The 22,843-nt window shown below is 45.7% G+C and overlaps 1 protein-coding gene across 1 annotated transcript in view; it reads right to left on the bottom strand.

Moving 5' to 3' along the window:
* Nucleotides 1-6,062: 6,062 nt before the first annotated feature.
* Nucleotides 6,063-22,843, bottom strand: part of Nup93 (nucleoporin 93) — a 103,875-nt gene continuing 87,094 nt past the window's right edge. The window contains exons 10-22 of the mRNA XM_075976940.1: nt 22,246-22,403; nt 21,451-21,616; nt 20,966-21,059; nt 19,523-19,714; nt 18,792-18,918; nt 18,601-18,673; nt 18,306-18,350; nt 16,648-16,764; nt 15,709-15,827; nt 14,975-15,092; nt 14,527-14,610; nt 6,777-6,905; nt 6,063-6,343 (exon numbers count right to left, since the gene is read on the bottom strand). Of these exons, the coding sequence (XP_075833055.1) occupies nt 6,233-6,343; nt 6,777-6,905; nt 14,527-14,610; nt 14,975-15,092; nt 15,709-15,827; nt 16,648-16,764; nt 18,306-18,350; nt 18,601-18,673; nt 18,792-18,918; nt 19,523-19,714; nt 20,966-21,059; nt 21,451-21,616; nt 22,246-22,403 (1,533 nt within the window). The 3' untranslated portion in view covers nt 6,063-6,232. The remainder of the gene's footprint in view (nt 6,344-6,776; nt 6,906-14,526; nt 14,611-14,974; nt 15,093-15,708; nt 15,828-16,647; nt 16,765-18,305; nt 18,351-18,600; nt 18,674-18,791; nt 18,919-19,522; nt 19,715-20,965; nt 21,060-21,450; nt 21,617-22,245; nt 22,404-22,843) is intronic.

Below are 22,843 nucleotides of genomic sequence, written 5' to 3'. Positions count from 1 at the left end.
AGACACACTGCCTCAGCAGTTGTGTGGCCTTTTTGCTCTCTGCCTCATGGGCCACCATCCAGGTCCCCACATACTCCTTAAACAAGACAGGAACCCTGTGGCCTCTGGCAGGTTCTCCACTCACCTTAGTCCCTCGGCTGCTGCTGCTTCAAGCACAGGAAACATTACCACGTGGACGGCAGCACTGGAGCATGAGAAGAGGGAGCAGGCCAACAGAGCCCTGGTGCTCACTGCCTAAGCTGGCCACACGGTCACTCATCTTGTTTGCCCCTGTGGGTCACATACAGAGAGCTCCTCCATCCCCAGCTTCTGGGAGACCTGCCTTCCATCTTCCTCTTTTGGAGGACAATCCTGGGACTGAACCTATGACTGTGATGGCAGGCAGGCACTTACCACCCTGATACCCAACCCAGTCCTTTTCTGTTTTGAGACAGGGTTTCAGGACTTAATTGCCCAGGATAGCCTTCAGCCTGCAATCCTCCTGCCTGAGTATCTGAGATTATAGGTATGCACCCCCATGCCCATCTTCCTCTTTTTGTGTATCTTCTCCTGTGGTATTTCTTGGTCTATTTCATTAGTGTTTGGGTGTATACATTCAGCTCCCCAGAAACCAGGGCTGTTTTCACAAACTGGGAGAGGATCTGCAGCCTCAGGACTCCTGGTGACTTGCCATCAATCAGGAGACTCACCTGCAGACCTCTCACTGCTCTTACCCCCTAAGAGGGCAGTGACTCTGTTTTTAGAACCATGTCCTAGGAAAGGGGACACAGTGTAAGCTGAGTCAACTGTCCGGCCTTAGGCAGACCCTCAAACATTTGCTGAATTACATTATCCAATTAGCAGCCACTGAAAAAAACAGGAACCACCAGCTGCAGTTATCAGTAACTGTCCTCCAAGAGCAAAACCCATCTACCAGCTTTGACCTAATTTTGTGTCTTGGAATAGAAGAAACAGAAGGAAAGGCAACCGTGATGTGGGCTACTTACTCTCCCTGAAGCCTTATGAAACCTTGTTGTGAAGGGCTAACTAAACCACACAGGGAAACCCCTATCACCTTTGCGAGCCACCTACATGGAGCAGGAAGAGGGACCCAAACTGACTTTTACCTGATTAGGGTCTCCTGAGTGACAGTTCCAGGTAGCTGAGTCACTTGAGTTAACTGATGCTTCCTATCTGAGGGCAAGGGAGCTGGTACCTCTGCCCTCCCCGGAGAAGCTGTCTCAGAGGGAGTGATTCCCAAGTAGAGAGGAACTTCACCCAGCTCCCAGCTCTTCTGAGAGAGTTCTGCTGCTCTCCCACACCGCAGCTCTGGCATGTCCATGTCTAGGGATCTGCTCTCCAGCAAGAAGTCTCAAATCCCTCATGGGAAGTCTATGCTTTCAAATGTGAATGGCTGCAGTTGTCACCAAAGGGTCACACATCACACACCCATTCTTAGAAAATTTTTGGTTTGCTTTAAAGTTTTCTAAAAAACCCAGTGGCCCAATTGCATGAGAGCTCATGGAAGGATCCCATTCCAAGTGAGGGAGGGACAGAGATGGTGAGGAGGATGTCCCAGGCTGGCATGGCTGGAGAAAGGGACCTGTGGGAAATTGAGAGGAGCTTCTCGACAATCTCCAGGGCAATGGGGACAGTTTTCAATCATGCTGCTACAAAGCTTCCCAGGCTCTGGGCCTCTCTTACCAGCACCAGTCCATGTGTTTCCAAGGGTTTCTATTGCTGAAACCTGGCCATTTCCAGGGAAGAGCTGTGGTGACACTCATGGTGGGTCACCAATGACTACCCCTTTTATTTTTACTTATTTATTTTTTAATAAAAACAAGGTCTTAATTAGTTGGCCTAGAACTGAATTCAAGTAATCCTCCTGTGTCTGCTTTCCAAGTCTCCATGAAAAAGGAGGCCACTTCAAGAGTCAGCTCCAGCAGCAGTTCTGACTCTACCCACCTCACCAAGGTCCCTTCAAAGGCCACAGCCTTGCCAGCCTGGTTCCAGGAGGTGCTCTGAGTTCAGAGGACATCAGGAAACCTTTACAAGGGGTGTGAGAGCACTGGTCCAGGGTACGACTCCGGGATCAACAGTCTGCCTCCAAGGGCCCCAGCAAAGAACAGGTTGAAAACTTTTGGGGAACCCTTAGGCTGAGCTCAGGTCATCTCATTTGGGCCCCAAAGAAAGACATGACCACCCTGTACTGCTGGCCATTTGCACATCTCTAGGAAGAATACCAGAGCCCAGATCTTGACAGCATCCTTCCTGGTTAGAAGCATAGCAGGTACTGTTAAGAAACACCTGTCCCCTCGTCAGGCCCAGCCTTTCCTGCTATCAGCTGAGATAAAGGCAGCCCCCACTATTGCCTCCCCAGTGCTTTTCAATGAGGGTCCCAAATAAAGGCTCCCAGATCCAGAATGCCACGCGATGGCCTTGTACCAAAATGCTGTTTACTGCCTACCACACCTCAGTCTGAATCTGAGGTCGTTAATGACTTCGGATCCTATACTTACAGAAGGAGGTTGCTGTGCCTTGAAGAGACCCAGAGATTAAGAACCAGGTAGGCCTTGGGAGCCTTCCACACTAGAAGTACAGAAGGAACTCCCTTACCTGTCACCTTCTGAGGAGCCCCAGCTAAGGAGCTCCCACTCCACTGAAGAACTGAACAAAGGGAGCCCATGGCACACTGGGAGAACATTTACTGGATGGACACAGGGGTGGAGGTGAAGGAAGCATCCTGAACAGAGCAAACACAGAAGTTACTGCATGGAAAGGAACACATGACACATGCACTGACTCTCCCATCATTCCCTCTCCCCACAAACCACAAGAGTGACCTCAGAAAAGCTAAGAAGGAAACCAGCCATGCCACCGACTGACGCAGAGAATCTGCCCACCGCATTCCCAACACAAGCTACTCATCAGTGAGAATTAGCTGTAGTTTGCCTCTTCCCCCTTCTAGCATACACAGCATTCGAAGCCCTGATGGAAAACACCTGGGAGGCGACAGGAGGTCACCAATTGTCCCATTTAGTCAGCCTGCCTGAACTCCAGTTACTGCCTTCTCATCTTGTTGCCATTTCTGCTACTTCAGAAGCGCAAGTCACCCAAGTAGCTGCAGAGCTCCTGTGGTCCCAGAGCTGTCGGCCTGCACCAGGCGCTCCGTCTCCAACAGTGAGCGCCAGCAGATGCCAAGCCAAAGGCACTGCAGACACACAACTGACCCTATAATTGGCTCATTGTTTATCTTCAACCCAGAAGTGACTCAGTGTTCACTTGCTAAATCTGTTCCCAATGAAGGGGGAAACGCAACCTTTTGCCACTAAAAGCCTGGCTATGCTAGGTCTTCCAGGGCCAGCAGAGGGCTACAATACATTCACACTGAGGCCAGATGCCCCATCTAGAGTTGTGACAACCCCCTTCCAGCTGCAACAAGTCAATGAAAATCAGAAGCAAATGTTTTTACCTGCCTCACACCCGAGAAACCCGTGTTCAAGGGCAAAGGCAGTCAGAAACAAAGCATGCCAGAGCAATGCTAGGTCTCTCTGCCCACACCACCCCTAAGTGTGCAACAGTCCTCCCTAGCAGAGGCTCAGTCCACCCTATGGTCAGTCGGTTGGCAGGCTCAGGCGACATGCCAGTCTGGAGGCTATTTCTAGCACAGTATTCAGCAAGCTCCAAGCATGAATGGCAAGGATAGAATGGACTCATGGGAATTTGGCAAGTGACGTGAAATATCCAATGAACCAACTAGATACAAAGGCTTTGACACCCAAGGAGAAACACGGGTGTGGAGATCTAGCCTAGGGCGGCAGAAGTTGGCGCATCCAGCTAAATCAGCCTTGGGAGTTTGAACCAGGAGCTATTAACAGGCAATGCTGAAACCCAAAGCAAGAACAGACTCAGCTTTGTTATTCTAATTAGCCAATGCTGAGCACTGTGGGAGGACCCTTAATTCTTTACTTAAAATATCCTCAACCCTAGGGTTTAAAGTGACAGGGCAAAAGCATCACAGCAGCACAGATCTTTCCAGCTCGAGTCTGAGTTTACACAGGGCAAAAGTGGGGTCTACCTTCTGCCTCCAGAGAAGTGACACTTCTGGTCCTCCAATGGACACCCCTCTCCCCAGCTCAGAAGCCACAACCAGAAGACATGCTCAAAGAGGGGTCCTCAAATCCACTTCATTGTCCCATTGAAGTCACCTAACTACTTTGGAGGAGGAGGGGAAAAAAAAAGCAAAGGAAAAGAACAGGGAAAATTAAATCTCCAGGCCCTGAAAAGGTACTGAGCAGTCAGCACCTCCCTGTGAGGCTCCCCAGGAGTTAGTTATGAGATACTGAAACAGCCTCTACAAAGCACCCTTGCTTTTGTTCAAGATTAGAGTTTCTGCCCTGAAAGATGAGACTCCAAGAGCCATTTTCTCCTAATTTCTCTAGGTAAACTATGAAAGCGCAGACAACGCACCAAGAAAGGGTTTATTCTCTGAACAAAAGAGTGCAGGGCTGGCTCGAGTTCAAATATCTGTCACCCGGTCATGAAGCATCAGACACGTATGACTCCCGGACACAGGGTAATGCCATGCCTTACAAACTCAGGCCCAGCATGCCACATGCAGTCATGGAATCACTTTACAGAGCAAGCACTGGAATTCGCTTGTAGTGGGCTTAACCCTTCTGGTACAGTTATCTCATTCTTCCACAAAGGTCTCCCCATACTAACTCCTAAGCTCCGGGCCACTGACTACGCCACTACCTGAGCTGCTGTTTTTTCTTCCTGTTGGCTTTAGGCCTCATCTGGTTTCTGACAGGGCATGTGTGCAGTCAGCACCGCATAAAACAAGGACAAATTCAGTTAACTCAGATGGGGTAAAGAAGAGATAAGCAACAGAGGTCACAATCAACTCCAGTTTTCTCGAATTATGGAGAAGGAACCAATTTAAGAATAAAGACAAGATGTGCTATCAAAGTCTAGAGCACTGTGAAAACAAACCATGTCAATTCTTGGTGCGCATGAGCAAGACGGACTTTGCTTAGCTAAACCTCCTATGGGCGGGCTTGCCTTCTCAGACTTCAAAGGGAAGGTCAGTTTTGGGTCCCACCTTCCAGATGAGACCAGGGAAGGAAGACAGAATATGACCAGAGGGCCCTTTACGCATCATGAAATCCACACCCTTTCCCAAAGGAGAAGATGCGGGAGTGACTCTCCGTTCATAGGAGATTTTCCCCTAGGAGCCCGTGGGAAAGGGTTCAAGGGTGTTCAACATCCTGAAGAGCAGACCCTGCCCAACTGGCTCACTCAGGAGCAAATGCTCATTTTGATCTTTCTAGTTTAGGGCTCTGGTGTGGAGAGAGAAGCAGGGTCAGCAACAGATGACAACTATTGTTCAGGGACCAAATACCCAGACTGCAGATGCCAAAATGTTTCTTGAATGTCAGACATGCAGAAGGAGCCCATGAGCTTGCACTCATGAGTGCTGAAGCGGACCACCAAGTAGAACTGCCTGGCAAGGGAAAGCAGCTTAAACTCTGAGAGGGGAGTGAAGTCATCCATCAGTTCTCAGCAGAGCACAGCAGTGGATAGGCTCCCCCAGTCTCCCCTTGAGCTGGGCACTCACACTGTTTCTATCCACGCTTTGAACCCTCCGGGAACTGTGGAACAGCGGACCCATCCGCTGGAATCCTGGCTGAAGAACGAGGGGTTGTCTGGGGATACCTGACCTCAAAGGCTACTCAGCAAGACAGCAGCACAGCAGTCCACCCACAGACTGTCTATGACCCAAGGCTGACATCACTCAGCTAGCCTTGGGAAAATGCACTGTGACTCTGCTTCTATGGACTGCAGTATCTGAGTGAATGCGACTCCAAAGGCTTTGATTCCTTGCTCACGATGAATAATTTTTTTAATCATTTAAAGTCATATTAGCCAAATTACAGACACCTACGTTACCTCTCCGTCTCTGGGTCAAAACTATTGCCAACATTTCCCGAATAAACACACACACACACACACACACACACCCCAAAACAAAACAAAACAAAAAATCCAAAATTTTAAAAGAAAAAAGGAAAGAAAAAATGTTTAAAAGAAATACAAATCAAAGAAATTTATTGGTACTGACAAAAATACATAATACAAAAAACAAAACACAATACAACAGAAACAAAACTGGGAAGCCCACCCCAGCTGGCCCACTTGACTAATACACTGACAGTGTACAGGCAGCCTCAGACCCCATCCAACACAGCACTTAATTCATGAGGACCTCCATCTGCACCAGCCTGGCATTGGTGTCCCCAGATGTCCGGTAGGGTATCATTCCAGCAAAGGTAATCAGAGCTCTGGCTTGACTTCGGAGTTGCTGACAGAAAAGATCAAGACAAGAAAGCTGGTTAACTGTCAATCCAGAGTGATGCACTGAGAACCACCACAGCCTCTTCTACGCTGTATACACAGTGTCAGGAATGCCTTAGCCTTCACTGTCACATTCCACAGGGTGTCAGAGCTCTCAACTGAGCAAAGGCTGCTTGCTCTGCCAGAGAGCTGTCTCAGCCCAACACACTGTAAGGAACCAATCACAAATTACCATTTTGTTTGACTTCCACCCCACTCCTCCCCCTAGTTTGAGAAAAGCAGTGATCCCACCACTTGAAGCTTTCTCCAAGAGCTTCCTGTATAAGATTTATACTAGTGCTAGGTCCCAAAGGAAGAAGGGTTGGGGCCATGTGGTCTAAGGGGCTGGGCAATTGCAAACCAGCAAAACGATTCTCAGCAATGTTTCTCAGGGATCTTACAGAGTCACGGTCTTCGATGACTCGCTGGGGCCTGGATGCTGACGATGGACTTGTTCCCTTGAGCCTCTTAAACTGTGTGAACAGGATGTTCATGGTGGCAAGAAGTACTTCTGAGAGGTTGTGCCTGATCTACAGAGAGAAAAACACCTGGAATAAGTCCCCAGAGGGAGCAGTAAGTGGAGGGACCATGGCCTCTGCCTGGTCATGCTATGTCCGATAGCTGCCGACGGACAACTACAGCCACCAAAAGGGAGCTAGCAGCACTGTGATATCAAGAGTGGCATCAAATTTTTGGAGTTGCTACTCACTGGCCACTGACCCTTTAAAACGCGGCTTTCTGGGCCATTCCACCAGCGTGAACTCTGGTTATGGAGCATTTCAATGGCATTTGTGGGCCCGAGAGTTTGTGTGCCCACTCGGGGTGGGGAGGAAAAGTTGCTGAGACCATGTCCACGGCTCAGTGCTCCCCGCCTGGGCAGGCATAGGGATCAGATCTACTAGGCATGCACAAGTAGGAGAGCATGGCGAATTCCTGCTACCATACACAGAGATATTTCCAGGCCACGCAGTGTGCTGCATGGTGGATTTAGCTTTTACTATTAAAAAAAAAAAAAGGTTTAAATGCTGCATGGTGCTACCCAGAGTTTAAGTGGTGAGGACTGCTCCCACCCAGCAGTCCTAGAGCTGAGGTGAACTACCTCCACCATATTTAAAGCCTGAGAGAGGCGGAGCCAGCACCCAGGGCCACTGAGACCAAGCTGCTTAGCATTTTAAGAAACGCTTCTGATCAGAAGATAATTACAGATAACACAATAAGGACAGATAAATGGGTCACAGTGTTAGATAAATGTATGCAGGCTTGGGAGAGAGAAGAAAAAAGTACATAGAGTTGGAAAAGAAGTAGTTTTTAAAAAAAAGTCTTTAAAGAGACAGAGTACTGATGGGGGAGTGTCATATATCAATCTGTTGATTTCCTTGGTTAAGCAATAAAGAAACTGCTAGGCCCATTGGATAGACCCACCCTTAGATGGGTGGAGTAAACAGAACAGAACGCTGGGAGGAAGAGGAAGTGAGGTCAGACTCCACAGCTCTGCTCTCCCGAGCAGACGTAGGAGAGACGCCATGCTACCGGCTCCAGGGAAGACGCACGCTACGAAGCTCTGACCCAGGATGGACATAGGCTAGAATCTTCCCGGTAAGCGCACCTAGGGGCGCTATACAGATGATAAGAAATGGGCTAGTCCAGGTGCGAGAGTTAGCCTAGAAGAGGCTAGGTAGAAATGGGCCAGAGCAGTGTTTAAATGAATACAGTGTCTGTGTAATTATTTCGGGGCATAAGCTAGCCGAGCGGGTGGCTGGGGTATTGGGGAACGCAGCCCTGCTGCCCCTTATTACTACAAATGACGCCCAGACGTGTGGCTAAATGAGTCCACAGAAAGCCTGAGAAAGCTTGGAAAAGAATAGAGTAAAGCATGTTTCTTATGGCAATTTCTTGGGTCTGCTCTGCTTGCTAGAGGCAAGCAAGCGCCTCATTTAAGAGAGGCTTCCTGACTCAGCTTTAGCTGCAAAGCCTGCAGCTCATTAAGAGGTCCTGCCACGAAACACTTAAATGGTGTTGACGAAAAGCTGAACACATGCTTTTCGGTTTTCAGCCGTAGCAGGAAAAAAGCTGCGCGTTTAAAAATGCCGGCTTCCTGGGCTGTCCTGCAAGGGCAAACTCTGACTGTTTGAGGCAGGAGGGCCGGCTACCGAGAGAGGATTTGAGTGTTGTCTGTTGTAGCTTGCTGGCTGGCAGGGACCTTGAAATGCTATAAACATGGCTACAGCCAGTACCTCAGCCAAGAGGCTGAAAAGCTAAGGAATGGACTGGATCTAGCTGGCAAAGCCACGCCTTTAGTCCTACTGATATTGCTTGGTAAATTAAAGGCTCTTGTGGTCAGAAAAAGAGATATACAGTAAAGAGAGATTCAAAGACAGAGAAAATTTCTGAATGGTTTAAAGTGTGTTAAAAATATATGCAGACTAAAAGTTAAAATTCTTAAAGTAAACCTCTGTGACTTCAAGGTGTGGTAGCACACGCCTTTAATCCCAGTGCCTAGAAGGCAGAGACGAACAGATCTCTGTGAGTTCAAGGTGTGGTAGCACACGCCTTTAATCCCAATGCCTGGGAGGCAGAGACAGGCGGATCTCTGAGAGTTCAAAGACAGCCTGGTCTACAGGGTTATTCCAGCTCAAAAAGCAAAAAGTTAACCTAGGAATGTCACAGCTTAGATTCTTAAGTGCCTAGTGACTTAAAGGCGCAAATCAAAAGTGCTCCTGGATAGTAAAAAATTGCAGATTCACAATAGGACAGATTCAGACCACTAAGTGAGTCACACTGTTGGATGAATGTATGTAGGCTTGGGAGAGAGAAGAAAAAGAATATAGAAAATAAAGTTAATGTTAAAAAAAATAAAAAGGTAAAGTCTTTAAAGAGACAGAGTACAGATAGTTAAGAGATTAAAAGAAATAAAGAAAAATAAACCACGTAAATATGGAAAATTCACAGAGAGTCTGGATTATGTACATTGTGTTTTCTTTAAATTTTTTGACTGTGAAGGAGCTAAGTACAGAGAGACATTTCATTACATGGACTGCAAAGCTAAACCAGAATGGATATAAGGGTATTACGATTTCAGAATTTGGGTCTAAGGATATGATGCTTTGGAGAGAGTCTTATTTTGTTTTCACAGAGGATGAGACCCTGTTCATTTCTTCTATTCCGATTTGGTATGATGGACCACGTCCTCCTGAAGGGTTGCTGTGAACATCTTCAGAAAATTGCTTTGCTCAACTGCCAACTGAGATGAAACTAGCACACAGGTTATACCATGAAAGACCTAATTAACGACGCCCCCATTCAGCAGGAAGCAGTTTGGAGAGAAAAAACTGCGCCCATGTTCCCAAATATGGTTTATAAACATTCTTTTACATTTAAAGGGGGAAATGATATAGGTATGAATAATTTGCATTGGTATGGATTTTAAGGTCAATTTTATTATATGTATATGTATTTCCGATATTTATTAAAGTATTGTGATTGTGTAGTTCATTTAAATATGTACTGCATAATTAAGAAATATAGGTTGTTAATGGATAATCATCGATAATAGTAAAGCTTGCAGTCATGTTAGTTAGATTTTCTAGATATATATAGAGATATATTTTAGATAGATATTCTTCATGTCTTTCAAAGATTACAGAATAGGACATTTAATGTTTTAATAACTGAGGACTTTTCCTGACAATGAGACACTCTGCTCCTGGCAGCACCAATCTCCTTCAAGAGGAAGATGGGCATCGAAGAGGTACCTTATGGAGTTTGATAGCCATTTGGGCAAGAAACTGCTCTTGCCTGGACTATTGCATAAACTGGACACAGAGAACCCACAGAGAGAGGACTACTGAACTTGCCTAAGGTGAGATGATCTTTCGGGGTTCCTGATTCATGAAAGAGTCTGCAAGACATTCTGCAGGACACAACAGATAGTGACTGAACTGACTTTGAATTTTCCTGCTTTATGGAAATGTCTGCTGGATACCATGGGCCTGTAGGCTGAAGATGGATGCCCCAACGGTACAGAGGAACTTTGGGTGACTGTCCAGGCAGCGAGATGTCTCTGTCATTTCTAGAGTTTTCTTATTTCTTGTTTACTTAGGTAGTATTATATCCTTCTGGAGTCTTTGCTGGAGTTGAAGAATGAATAGATAGTTATAGTTTTCCTTAGTTATGATAAAAGATAAAATAGATATAAATATTGTAACTGTAATTCTTGCTTGATAACTGTTTTGCTATATGTAATTTTACTATGTTAAAGTTAAAGCCTTTCTTTTTTGTTTAAACAGAAAAAGGGGAAGTGATGGGGGAGTGTCATATATCAATCTGTTGATTTCCTTGGTTAAGCAATAAAGAAACTGCTAGGCCCATTGGATAGACCCACCCTTAGATGGGTGGAGTAAACAGAACAGAACGCTGGGAGGAAGAGGAAGTGAGGTCAGACTCCACAGCTCTGCTCTCCCGAGCAGACGTAGGAGAGACGCCATGCTACCGGCTACCGGCTCCAGGGAAGACGCACGCTACGAAGCTCTGACCCAGGATGGACATAGGCTAGAATCTTCCCGGTAAGCGCACCTAGGGGCGCTATACAGATGATAAGAAATGGGCTAGTCCAGGTGCGAGAGTTAGCCTAGAAGAGGCTAGGTAGAAATGGGCCAGAGCAGTGTTTAAATGAATACAGTGTCTGTGTAATTATTTCGGGGCATAAGCTAGCCGAGCGGGTGGCTGGGGTATTGGGGAACGCAGCCCTGCTGCCCCTTATTACTACAGAGTACAGATAATCATAGATTAAAGGGAGTAAAGAAAAATGAGCCATGTAAAGATGGAAAATTCACAGATAGTCTGGATTATGTGTATATTATTGTGTTTTCTTTGACTTTTTTGACTGTGAAGGAGCTAAGTACAGAGAGACGTTTCACTGTATGGGCTGCTAAGCTAAACCAGCATGTATATTATAAAGGTATCTCGACTTCAGAATTTGGGTCTAGCCGGGCGGTGGCGGCGCATGCCTTTAATCCCAGCACTCGGGAGGCAGAGGCAGGCGGATCTCTGGGAGTTCGAGGCCAGCCTGGTCTACAAGAGCTAGTTCCTGGACAGGCACCAAAGCTACAGAGAAACCCTGTCTCGAAAAACCAAAAACAACAACAACAAAACAACAACAACAACAAAAAAAAACAAAACAAAACAGAATTTGGGTCTAAGAACAAATTGCTTGGGAAAAGAGGTTCTTCTTTTGTTTTCACAGAAGATGAGAACCTGAGGATTGCTTCCAGGCAAATATGGTGTCATGGACCAAGGCCTCCTGAAAGGTTGCCATGAACACCCTCAAAAAATTACTTCGCCCAGCTGCTGACTGAGATGAACTTAGCATGCAGGATACACCATAAAAGACCTGATTAACAGCACCCCCAATCAGCAGGAAGCAGTTTGGACAAATCTACGCACATATTCAAAAATATTGTTTATAATTGTTTGTTTACATTTAAAGGGGGATATGCTATAGAAATGTATCATTTGCTTTGGTGTGGATCTTGGTTTACTGATACAAATTTAAGGTCAATTTTGTTGTATGTGTATTTCTGATCTTGATTAAGGTATTGTGATTGTGTAGCTCATTTAAAAATATAATGTATAATTAACAAATATAGGTTAATAGATAGTCATCTATAATAGTCAAGCTTGTAGTCATGTTAGATTTTCTAGATATATAGACATATATTTCAGTTAGATAGGAATTCTTCAAATTTTTCAAAGACTACAAAATATGGCATTTAAAATGTTTTAAGAACTTAGGACTTTTCATGACGGTGAGACATGTCTGCTCCTGGCAGCACCAATTACTCAAGAGGAAGATGGGCCCTGAAGAAGCTCCTTAGCCATTTGGGCAAAAAACTGCTCTTTCCTGGGCTGCTTCACTGGACATGCAGTACCCACAGAGAAACGACTGCTGAACTTGCCTAAAAGTCTTTTGGGGTTCATAAAAGAGTTTGCGAGACATTCTGCAGGACACAGAAGTGACTAAATTGTCTTTGAAATTTCCTGCTTCATGGAGAAGTCTGCTGGATACTATGGGCCTGTAGGCTGAAGATGGATGCCCCAACGATACAGAAGAACTTTGGGTGACTGTCTAGGCAGTGAGATATCTCTGTCTAGTTTTGGAAGTTGTTTATAATGCACTTCCTGATTTCTTATGTAATATTATATCCTTCTGGAGTAGTTTTCCTTCATTATGATAAAAGATAAAGTAAATAGAAATATTGTAACTGTAACTCTTGTTTGATACCTGTTATATGTAATTTTACTATATTAAAGTTAAAATCTTCCTTTTTATTTAAACAGAAAAGGCGAGGGAGGTGATGTGGGAGTCCCGTGTGTTGCCGGTATTGGTTAATGAATAAAGAAACTGCTTTGGCCTGACAGGGCAGAACTTAGGTAGGCGGAGAAGACAGAACTGAATTCTGGGAGGAAGAAAGCAGAATCAGAGAGAAGCTATGGATCTTCTGCCTGAGACAGGGTGCCAGTAAGCCACTGCCATGTGGTGATACACAGATTAATACAAATGGGTTAAATTAAGATGTGATAATTAGCCAATAAGAAACTACAGCTAATGGGCCAAGCAGTAATTTAATTAATACAGTTTCTGTGTGGTTATTTCGGGGCTAAGCTATCCAGGTGGCCAGGACGACAAGCGGCCCTCTTCTCCAACAGACCCTGCTCCCTTATGACACATGATACTTTAGTGGGGCAGCATGCCCAAAGCTCAGGCACCAACTCCAAGCATGGTGGCTCTCCTGGCCAGCATAACAAGATTGAAAGTATCTGTATCTAGTATTAGAGGGTAAGGGATGCATATGGTTCCCCAGTTCCCCACAACTCCCCCCCATTGCTTCAGGTCTGCCCACCTGTCTCCACTGGTCCTTCCTTGGGAAGCCTAACAGGACAGAGCTTAGTATTGACTTTAGCTCATGAAGCAACAAACCTTGTATATAGGGAGGGTAAGAAATAACAAAGGAAGGATGGCTAATAGCAGAATCCTCCCTGTGTGAGGTGAAAGATGACAAAGAACGATTTCTGAGCTTATGTGCCATGGTCCCAACAGTCGCACATTCCTCATGTGGAGAAGCTAGCCCAGGCAGCTGTGTCCAGAGTATAGTATCTATGTTCTAAAGAAAATTCTTACCTGAGTGTACATGGAAGGATCAGGGGAAGATCATGCTATAGCCCAGCAGGGTAAATAGAACCTTGTGGGGCATGGCCTGGATGCTCAGAGATTTAAAGCTCTCTTAGTGGTTCCATACGTAGCCCAGCAGAGCACCTTGAAGTAGATGGTGACAAACTTGAAGCCCTGGAGAGGCAGTGAACCTAGGGCTTCTGGGGTGATAACAGTCCATGGTCATTTGCTTCTTTAGAAAAAATTACCTACTGTATTTACATGTGTGTGGGAATACATGCTTGTGTGTGTAGTGTGTATGTGTTAAAACTGGAGGTTAATATTAGTTTTTTTTTTTTTTTTCTTTTCCCTCTGTGGCTCTTTACCTTTTGAGAAAGTATCTCTCAGGAAATCTGAAGCCCAGCATTTTGGCCAGCAACCTTTGAATACTCTACTATTAGGTAGGCACTTGTCATCCAAGCTCAGGTCCTCACACTTGTACATCAAACACTTTATCTACTGAGCCATCCGCCCCTCAGCTCCAGCCTTTTGTTTTAATGAACCTAATAACTCTGAGAGTTTTAGTTATGATTGCCAACTAGACTAGATTTTTCTAGAAAGGGTTCAATTTCAGCTCTCTGGTGTTCTATGAGTTTATACAATGTGTTCTTCGAGAAACAGGGTTTTGGTTGACCTGTGAGTCTAGATGAATTCTCTTATTGTCTATGTATGTGAGATGATATTTTAATACTGAAGTTTATCCACAGGGTGCATGACATATACCCCATGACTTATACCCTATGTCCCCCAGGTCTGTCTCAGTATATAAAGTGTAGGGCAACTGAAGAAGACATCTATCATCATCTGAGGGTCTCCACATGCACCCACACATGTGCCCATATACATGGGAACATACAAAAACACACATCACACACACAATTAAAAAAATTAAGCTTTCAGTTTTGGAAAGGAAGGAAACAATTCTATAATGAGTAAAGACTCACTTCATCACTGAAGTTTCTGAAGGCAGCCACCCTTTCCTCTACACTTTCCTGGTTCAGAGGCACCAGCTTCAAGCGGTCAATGATCTGTTTAAAAGAAAACATCACCAAGCCCATATGACACAGCATCAGAGTCATATCATTCCCCAAAGGTAACAGTCAGCTGGTGCAAAAACGGCTTTTAAAGGAAAATGCACTCTTCATGTACAGAAAAGTTTTGACCCTAACTTACTAACTGGATTTCTGTTGTCATTTCCAGACCCAATTCTAAAATTCGGAAACCCCCACTTCTTTCAGAAGCCCGTGTCTAGATTAGACGGGATAGGAAAGAAGCAAAGCGAGTGGGGCAGCGGGGCACAGCATCTTCACATCCTGGGCTCACACTTGTCCTCCACACGGGACAGGCACGGTGGTGATACCCTGCACTTCAAAGCTCCTTGCAGAAACTCACGTCAAAAGCTCTGTCAACATGACCACTGTGATACTCGTCAAAAAACGTTATCAAGTCCAAGAGGAGGTAGAATGTAGAGTCCACAAACTTATTTGCACTTATTCCCTGAGCCCTGTACCTGAAAGACAAAAAAGAGGGGCGCTGAGGGAAGCAATGGTGGAGCATGGATGGCCACAGAACCCTAACCTCGGGACAGCATTTCAAACGCATCAACCTCCTAAGCTCTCTGGATGACGGGCACTAGGGAAAGGTGAACAGTGTTCACTTCTGACGTTGTAAAGGGCTGAGTAATGTAGATTTGGCAATACTCTAACTCACATTCTGAGTGAAGCATGCTTCTCTAGTGTATACTAGTAACTCTGCAGCCAAGTCTTTAGGAAGGAGATGAGGACTCCATGTGTTAAAATCCCGAAAACCAATGCTGGGGATTACTGCCTAAGTGGAGAGGCCTCACTTGCCAAAGGTTTGTGTATGTGTGTGTTGCTGCAGGAAAGCAACTCAAATCAAGTCTCCTCTGGAGTTAAGCTGGTTACAGTCTGAGAACTCAGTGACTTTCCTGGGGAGGAAGGTGGATTCTCCAACAGTGCTCACAAAACCCCTAAGATCACGGGGTGTTCTAGAAGAAGGTGCATTAGATTAACCTCTGTGAAGCTGTCTGCCAGTACTTAGTGAAGCTGAACATGCAGCAGTGTGGCATAGTGACCTGTGACCAGGCCCACTGGCCCTGGCCTTACCTCTCGGCAATGGAGAGGGCCATGTTCTTCAGTCTTTCCTTGTTGGACTGTGGGGCACTGATCTGTGGGACCACAGGGCTCAGGAGTTTGTTCATCAGCTCCAACACCTTGTCAGCGTTCTGTTCGAGTTTTTAAGATTAAGAAAACAATCAACAAAAGAACAAATTAAATAAGCAAAATAAAAACAGCAACTTTCTGGGGTGATGAACGGAATTCTGTGTACTGAGACTGGAGACAGCCCAGGACAGTCTGACTAATGGACTACCACATGCATATTCTCCTATGCCCTAATTATACACCAATCACAGCATTTTTAAATTTAGAAAAATCTTCCTTTACTTAAAGAAGATTTATTTATTTTTATGTGTGTGTGTTTTGTCTACACATATGTATATGCACCATGTTGCATATATCTGTTGCCTATGGAGGCCAGAAAGGGCATCAGATTCTCTGCAACTGGTAGTTATGGATAGTTGTGAGCCACAAGTGGATTCTGGGAACCAACCTGGATTCTCAAGAAGAGTAACATGTGCTTTTAACCAGTGAGCGATTGCTCCAATCTCAGGAAACCTGCCTTTTTAGGTCACCTAAATCATCAGCAGTCATCACATATTCTTAGGGAGATGCATTAACCCAGGCTCTTGGACTATGCACTGTTGGCTACTGTAGAAGGCTACCACAGGAAACCACGGTGGCTTTGACAATGTCTGTAGGAAAGCCGTTCAGTATGCTATCTTCTTTGGTCAGAGATACCTTTGGGGCAATAAAACGTCTGTAAAAAGGGAATTTTATCCCAACTGAACATTTAACACGCTAGAAACAGTATTCCAGCAGGGACAGTGATAAACAAGATAGCGCTGAAGCTTGAGAATTAATGCTAAGAGGCCGGCGGAGCTATCAGCACAGAGAAGAGAAGAGGCATGAAAGGGGTACATTTACCTTGGCAAGATCATAAAGCTTGGCTGCTTCTTCAAATAGTCCTTTATTTTCTGCCACAGAAGCAACTTTGTTGATAATTGGCTTTGTGTCATTGGTAAACTTATCAATGACTCCAGGCTGCGGAGACAAATTATCAAAGGGGAGGAAGAGACTCATCACCCAGCTGCAACTGTGACACAGAAGCACTTGAACTGGAAGTGCTTGCCCTACTCAACACGTTTTCATCTGCCAGACAGACTCCAACCAAGACCACGGAAAGAAAGACGGGGCACATTTACTGGAAGCACTGTGGAGCTGGCTATGGCACATTCATGGCTTCTGAAAGACTTTCTAAAACGACTAAAAGCAGGTAAAATTATTAGTGATTCTTAATCAGGAAGTTATGAGAAAATTATTTTCAAGACTTTCAATTTGCTTTCTAAGATAGATACTAAAGCAGACACGAAGTGGTGGTGAGTACTTTGAAAAAAAGTCTCCATCACCAACCAACAGCAGGCCTGTGATCAGGAGAGTCTGAGGCCCTGGGATAGGGGAGGGGCTATGGACTACGCAACACCTGTGCTTATCCAGGCTAATGCTCCATTGGGGCTGGACCAAGTTGGGGTGATTTGCCCTGGATCAATAAAATATATATGTTCAGATTCCAGTTGTGTGGGATTGAAGAAAACAATTAATTAACCTGTCTTATTTCTGCTTTCATACTTGGGAAACAGAAGATAATGGTTCTCACTTTGTTGGTAATTGTTCTAACTAAGAAAGTACCCATAAAACACTTGGCACAATGCCCAAGAAGATGGACTCTCATCATCAGGACCATCAGGCCTCTCACCTGGGCTGCTAGGCCCAACCATGCAATCTTACAAAGAGAAGTGAGTACCTGCGGGGCACAAAGGGAAAGCGGGTCATAGCAAGTCCCTGAGAACTGGTTAGGACCCTGGGAAATGGTATCTCCAGGGTGGCAGGGGTTCTGAGTACTTAGGAAGTGGTCCTGAGAGGGGACGGCATCTCCGGGGTGGCAGGGGTCTGAGTACTTAGGAAGTGGTCCTGAGAGAGGGGACGACATCTCCGGGGTGGCAGGGGTTCTGAGTACTTAGGAAGTGGTCCTGAGAGAGGGGACGGCATCTCCGGGGTGGCAGGGGTTCTGAGTACTTAGGAAGTGGTCCTGAGAGAGGGGACGGCATCTCCGGGGTGGCAGGGGTCTGAGTACTTAGGAAGTGGTCCTGAGAGAGGGGACGGCATCTCCGGGGTGGCAGGGGTTCTGAGTACTTAGGAAGTGGTCCTGAGAGAGGGACGGCATCTCTGGGGTGGCAGGGGTCTGAGTACTTAGGAAGTGGTCCTGAGAGAGGGAACGGCATTTCTAACTCTTCCATCTGGAGACAGCATGCATAGCAATCAACTTATTTTTCTTTATGTTTTCTGAGTCAAAAATGGCAAAAATTTAGCCATCTTAGCTTTTAAAAAATGGCAGGCATGCTTTGAACATATAAAAAAGCTAATCACTAATCACAAATTTAGAAATTTTAAAGAAAAGAAAAATGTGTGTAAAGCCAAGTCCATTGGCTGGGTTGTAATTTCATCTTTCTTTGTTAGAATGACTGTGTCCAATGTGAACCCCACAGTGTAACTCGTCCTCTGCAGTTAGGGGCACATTAACCCACCTTTCTACTTCCGTCGTTCTCTAGTTTCCCAAGGATCATATCAAACTGTGGAGGAAAAGATTTATTTAGCTTACTGATCAAGGAAATAAACATAACACACAATTCCTTAGGGAAAAACATGGAGGACAAGGGGCACAAACTAGACCACAGTGAGACTGGGATCAGTACTGTCACTGTTAGAAACCAAGGAAAGCTCCGCCCACCTCTAACTCTAGGCCATGCACAACATACAAAAGGAGCACTGCATGAGAACACATTGAAAATTCCCGCCAGAGTGAGCAGAAAGCTGACCTACCTCTCGACTTTCTATCACAAGCTCACTCACACAGCGCAGAAACATGTTTTCTCCTTGACTGTCTTTCTCGTCCCTACAAAAGCACAGGGACAGCTTGGGTGGGTTGTGGTATGCACTCAGAGTCTCTTAGAGTCATTCTCAGAATGGAGAAATAAAAGGGAGCCAAGTAAAAAGGCAAAAGCAGGTTTCACCTGAGGAAGTAAAAGTACTGGAGCGCTTCCCTTGGATCCGTGGACTCAAACTTGCGGGTGTAGAGCATGAGCAGACGCACGAAGTTCAGCCGCCGCATGCAGGGAGGGTCACCAGGCTCGTGGCTGACTGCACATGAGAACAGAAGGGCTCACATTCTGACAGCTCCTCTGAGCCCCAGAACCCACGGAAGTTGGATGTGCAGGGCTAGAAGTGTGCATTTCTGCAGCCCACTCACTCCACAATCCCCAATGGGAGCTCACCACTGTCATTCACTTTCCTCTGTACAGACAGTAGAGGAAAATGTCTCCCATGATAAATGGCCAGCATGATAGCCTTTACAGGAAATGTCTTAGTACCTGACCATCATGGTTCATATACTGACCCACTAAGGACCCACCCACTCACATCTGCCTGACTCTCCACCTGCCTCTCCCACCTGGGTAGGCTAGCTGGGGTTTCCAAAGTCTTTAAAATCAAATCCCAAGTGGGCATGATATTCGTGACTCTTGGAAGACTTTGTCTGGCACAAACCTAGTGCCTGGCATCACCCTTTAACATTCCAGGAAATGCTGAGGGGTTACAAACAAGCACTTGTAACACTAATATAAAAGCTCAATGGCTACAATGCTCTAAAATGACCTAATCCTGAGGGTTTGCCGTTCCACAGCCACTATGATCAATGGGAAGATGTGCTCTGCACACCACTACCAGCTAAGAACTAAATACTCACGGAGCTGAGCACTCTGCCCTGAGGATTTTAAAAGCAGCTTTAGCTCAAACAGCACCAGGGCCACATGGACAGCATGGCAGCGCAGCCGCTCCATACGGAAGAGAAAGGCAATGGCAGCCTCAAACTGTGCAGTCAGGAACAGAACTTGGAAGTAGAGGAAGGGCTGCTGGTTCACTGTGAAGTGGGACTCGCCTGGAGGAGAGGAGATGAAACCAACTCAGAAGGAAGCTGCCACCAGTGACGAAACCCTGGGTATCTACTGGTCTTGTTGGGTGGGAAGAAAATACCAACATGATCTTTAACTAGCTGAAGCAACTCTGGACACAGTAAACTACATGAAATATGACTGGAGCCAGGCAAGGTGGCACATGCCTCTAATATTTTAAGTCATAGCAATAGAAAGGCAGAGAGGTGAATCTCTCTGAGTTTAAGATCAGTCTGGTCTACAAAATGAGTTCTAGGACAGCCAAAGGGAGACCTTGACTTAAACAAAATAAAAAAAAGACCCAGTTCCTCTACTTTCTCTAGGCCTCACTACATGACTGGCAAGCAGCAGTCCCATTGTAAGATTTAAGCTATTTGCACTGAAGGTGTTTGAATTCTCCAAAGTGAGTTTGTCTTCAGTATGAACAGACATGGAAACCACAGAGACATTGAATGAAGAGAGTATTTGATTCACAGAACTCTGAACTCAGCAGCACTAGCTGTAGCTGCTGATCCGTTACTTCCCAGAGCTGCTCACCAATGAGGTCAAAGGGAAAAGCTACAGGTCTCTCCTTTGTAGCCAGATATGACCACTAGCAAGACCTAAGGGAGTAACAACTAAGGCCTCATTCACATCCCTCCCAAGCAAGAACTAGAAAACGTGTATAGTCTATGACCATAGAAGCCATAGATTTTTCCCCCCATTTTTTCTTTTGGTGGTGTCAGAGATGGATCAATCTGAAGGCTTCTGGAATATCAGTAAGTACTTCACTAAGGAGCTACAGTCCCAGACCCTTTAATTCTTATTCTGAGACAAAAATCTCTCTAAATTGCTTCACTCTGAAGCCCACGCTGGCCTTGAACTCATGATCTTTCTGCCTCAGTCTCCCAAGTATTGTATACAGGTGATACATATTTTTTCTTTTCTTTTCTTTTTTTCCCTCGAGACAGGGTTTCTCTGTAGCTTTGAAGAGCCTGTCCTGGAATTAGCTCTTGTAGACCAGTAGACCAGGCTGGCCGTGAACTCACAGAGATTCAAGAGATTCGCCTGCCTCTGCCTCCTAGGTGCTGGGATTAAAAGTGTGCACCACTGCCCAACTGATACATATTTCTTAATGCATAAGTCTCTATCTGATTGAAAATGGTTAAAACTCAATAGAGGAGTTTATGTGTGAAGGACTTCCCCACAGGTGAGCCATGTGTCCAATAAGGAGAGAAGGTGACTGTCCAGGATCTTACCATAGTCTTCTAGCAGCTGTTTCTGGAATTGTGAGAGAGTGAGCCTGTCTTGTGGCGAGCTGGTGCCGTCATCATCAAAACACACCTGGTTCAACTAGATCCCCAAAGGAAACACACACACATTGATACAAACTACATCTGCAGCCATACGTCCAGCTGTGACTGTCCACAGCCATGCTCCGTATGAGCTGGACTTGCATGAGAACCTGGGGCTGGGTTGTAGCTCCACGGTAGAGCATGCCTGAGGCCCGTTCTATCCCTAGCAATGCATAAGGGAAGAAAAAGGGGGAAGGGGCAAGGGGGAAAGGGAAAGGGAAGGAAAGGAAAAGAAAGCTAACTGTGTAGACATTAGTGGGAATTGTACAATAGAAAGCAGGCTGACAGACAGAAATCCCATGGCCCTGTCCTGATTGGCACACAAACATCATGCATTAAGCAGGTAAAGAGACTGAAGAACTTGAGTTAGCAAGTGAAGCCGTGCCTACTTTTAACCATAGGTAGTCCTCAGTCTTGTCGGCTACTTCGCTCTGATTGTCGGTGATGTCGCATCTGCCAATGATACAGTACACAGCACGCTTATAGGGGTCTGTGTTGTTCCTGAGGGCTCTGCGGTAGTGAAGCCGGAGCTTGTTTTCAGTAGCTGGAGACAATCTGAAGACAGAGACACAGATTCAGCAAACATCCTCAAAGGCCAAGTAAAAGCATCCATGTAACAGGAAGCTCTCCATCAATGACCTGACTTGTAACTACCAGCACCATGTTCTTTGGCTCATCAGCTTTCTCCAGTCCTAAGACTTCCGGAGGAAGGTCAGAAATGCCAGAGATCATTATTCCACTCGAGCATCCCTCAAGTAGTGACAGAGTGGGTTCTTCCCTTAACTGGACTGTTGTCAAATGTATGTCTGAATGCACATTTGTGTACAGTAGACTATAGAGGCCAGAGTCAACCTTTCATGCCATTCTTTAGGTGGTGTCTTTTTATATAGTATCTCTCAATGGTCTGGACCTTGCCAATTAGTCTACGATGACTGGCCAGAGTCCCAGAAATCTTTAACCCTTCTTTCTTTGCCTTCCCAGTGCTGGGATCACAAGCATGTGCTACCATGCCTAACAAGGGTTCTGGGAATTAAACTCGGGCTTGTACAGCAAGCACTTAACCTACTAAAATAGCTCTCCAACCTCTTCCTCCAACTGTCTTCATCCCTTGGCCTCCACATTCCCTTATTCACATGGGCTACTTGCACCAAAATCTTTGGCTCAGGCAGAGCATAGCATCGTACCTTCTATCTTTGCTATTCATGTACTCCTGGAACCAGGTTTTAAATTCCCCCAGCTGATGCTGGGCTCGACTGACAACTTGTGATGCAGCAAGCAGGTCTCCACAGCGCATGCAGTAATAAATTAACGCCCAGACAGGATGGCCTTCTACCTCTCCATCCTAAAAGAAAAAAAACCAGTCAGTCAAATAAATGTTAATCAACCACTTTCTGATGTGCTGACGATAAGCTAAAGCACTTAATTCTCACCAGAACCCAGGAGTTAAAAGCCACGGACAGCATCCTACTCCCTGTATTTTGCAAACACTAATTTGTCCAGAGAAATCTGGAAGAGCAATGTAGTGCATATCTGGAGTAACTCTGAAGCGAACAGAGCCCATCTGACCCACAACAGCCACGCTTTCTGACAGATCCCTTGCTTTGTCTCTCATACCCACATGTAAGTTTCTAAGAGTTCTTAGAGCTCAACTGCTTCCCTTTCCTGCTTTTACTCAGGATTCCTGCATGACTAGTTTTCAATGGGTCCCTGGGAAACAGCCCCACCTGCTCATCCGTGGCCTCTTCACCAAGCAGAATCCTCCCTTACCCCGTCTTTTTTTTT

Source organism: Microtus pennsylvanicus, chromosome 6 (genome assembly GCF_037038515.1).
Source record: "Microtus pennsylvanicus isolate mMicPen1 chromosome 6, mMicPen1.hap1, whole genome shotgun sequence".
In the NCBI taxonomy this organism is placed as follows: domain Eukaryota; kingdom Metazoa; phylum Chordata; class Mammalia; order Rodentia; family Cricetidae; genus Microtus; species Microtus pennsylvanicus.
This window is presented reverse-complemented; position numbering and strand designations above follow the sequence as displayed.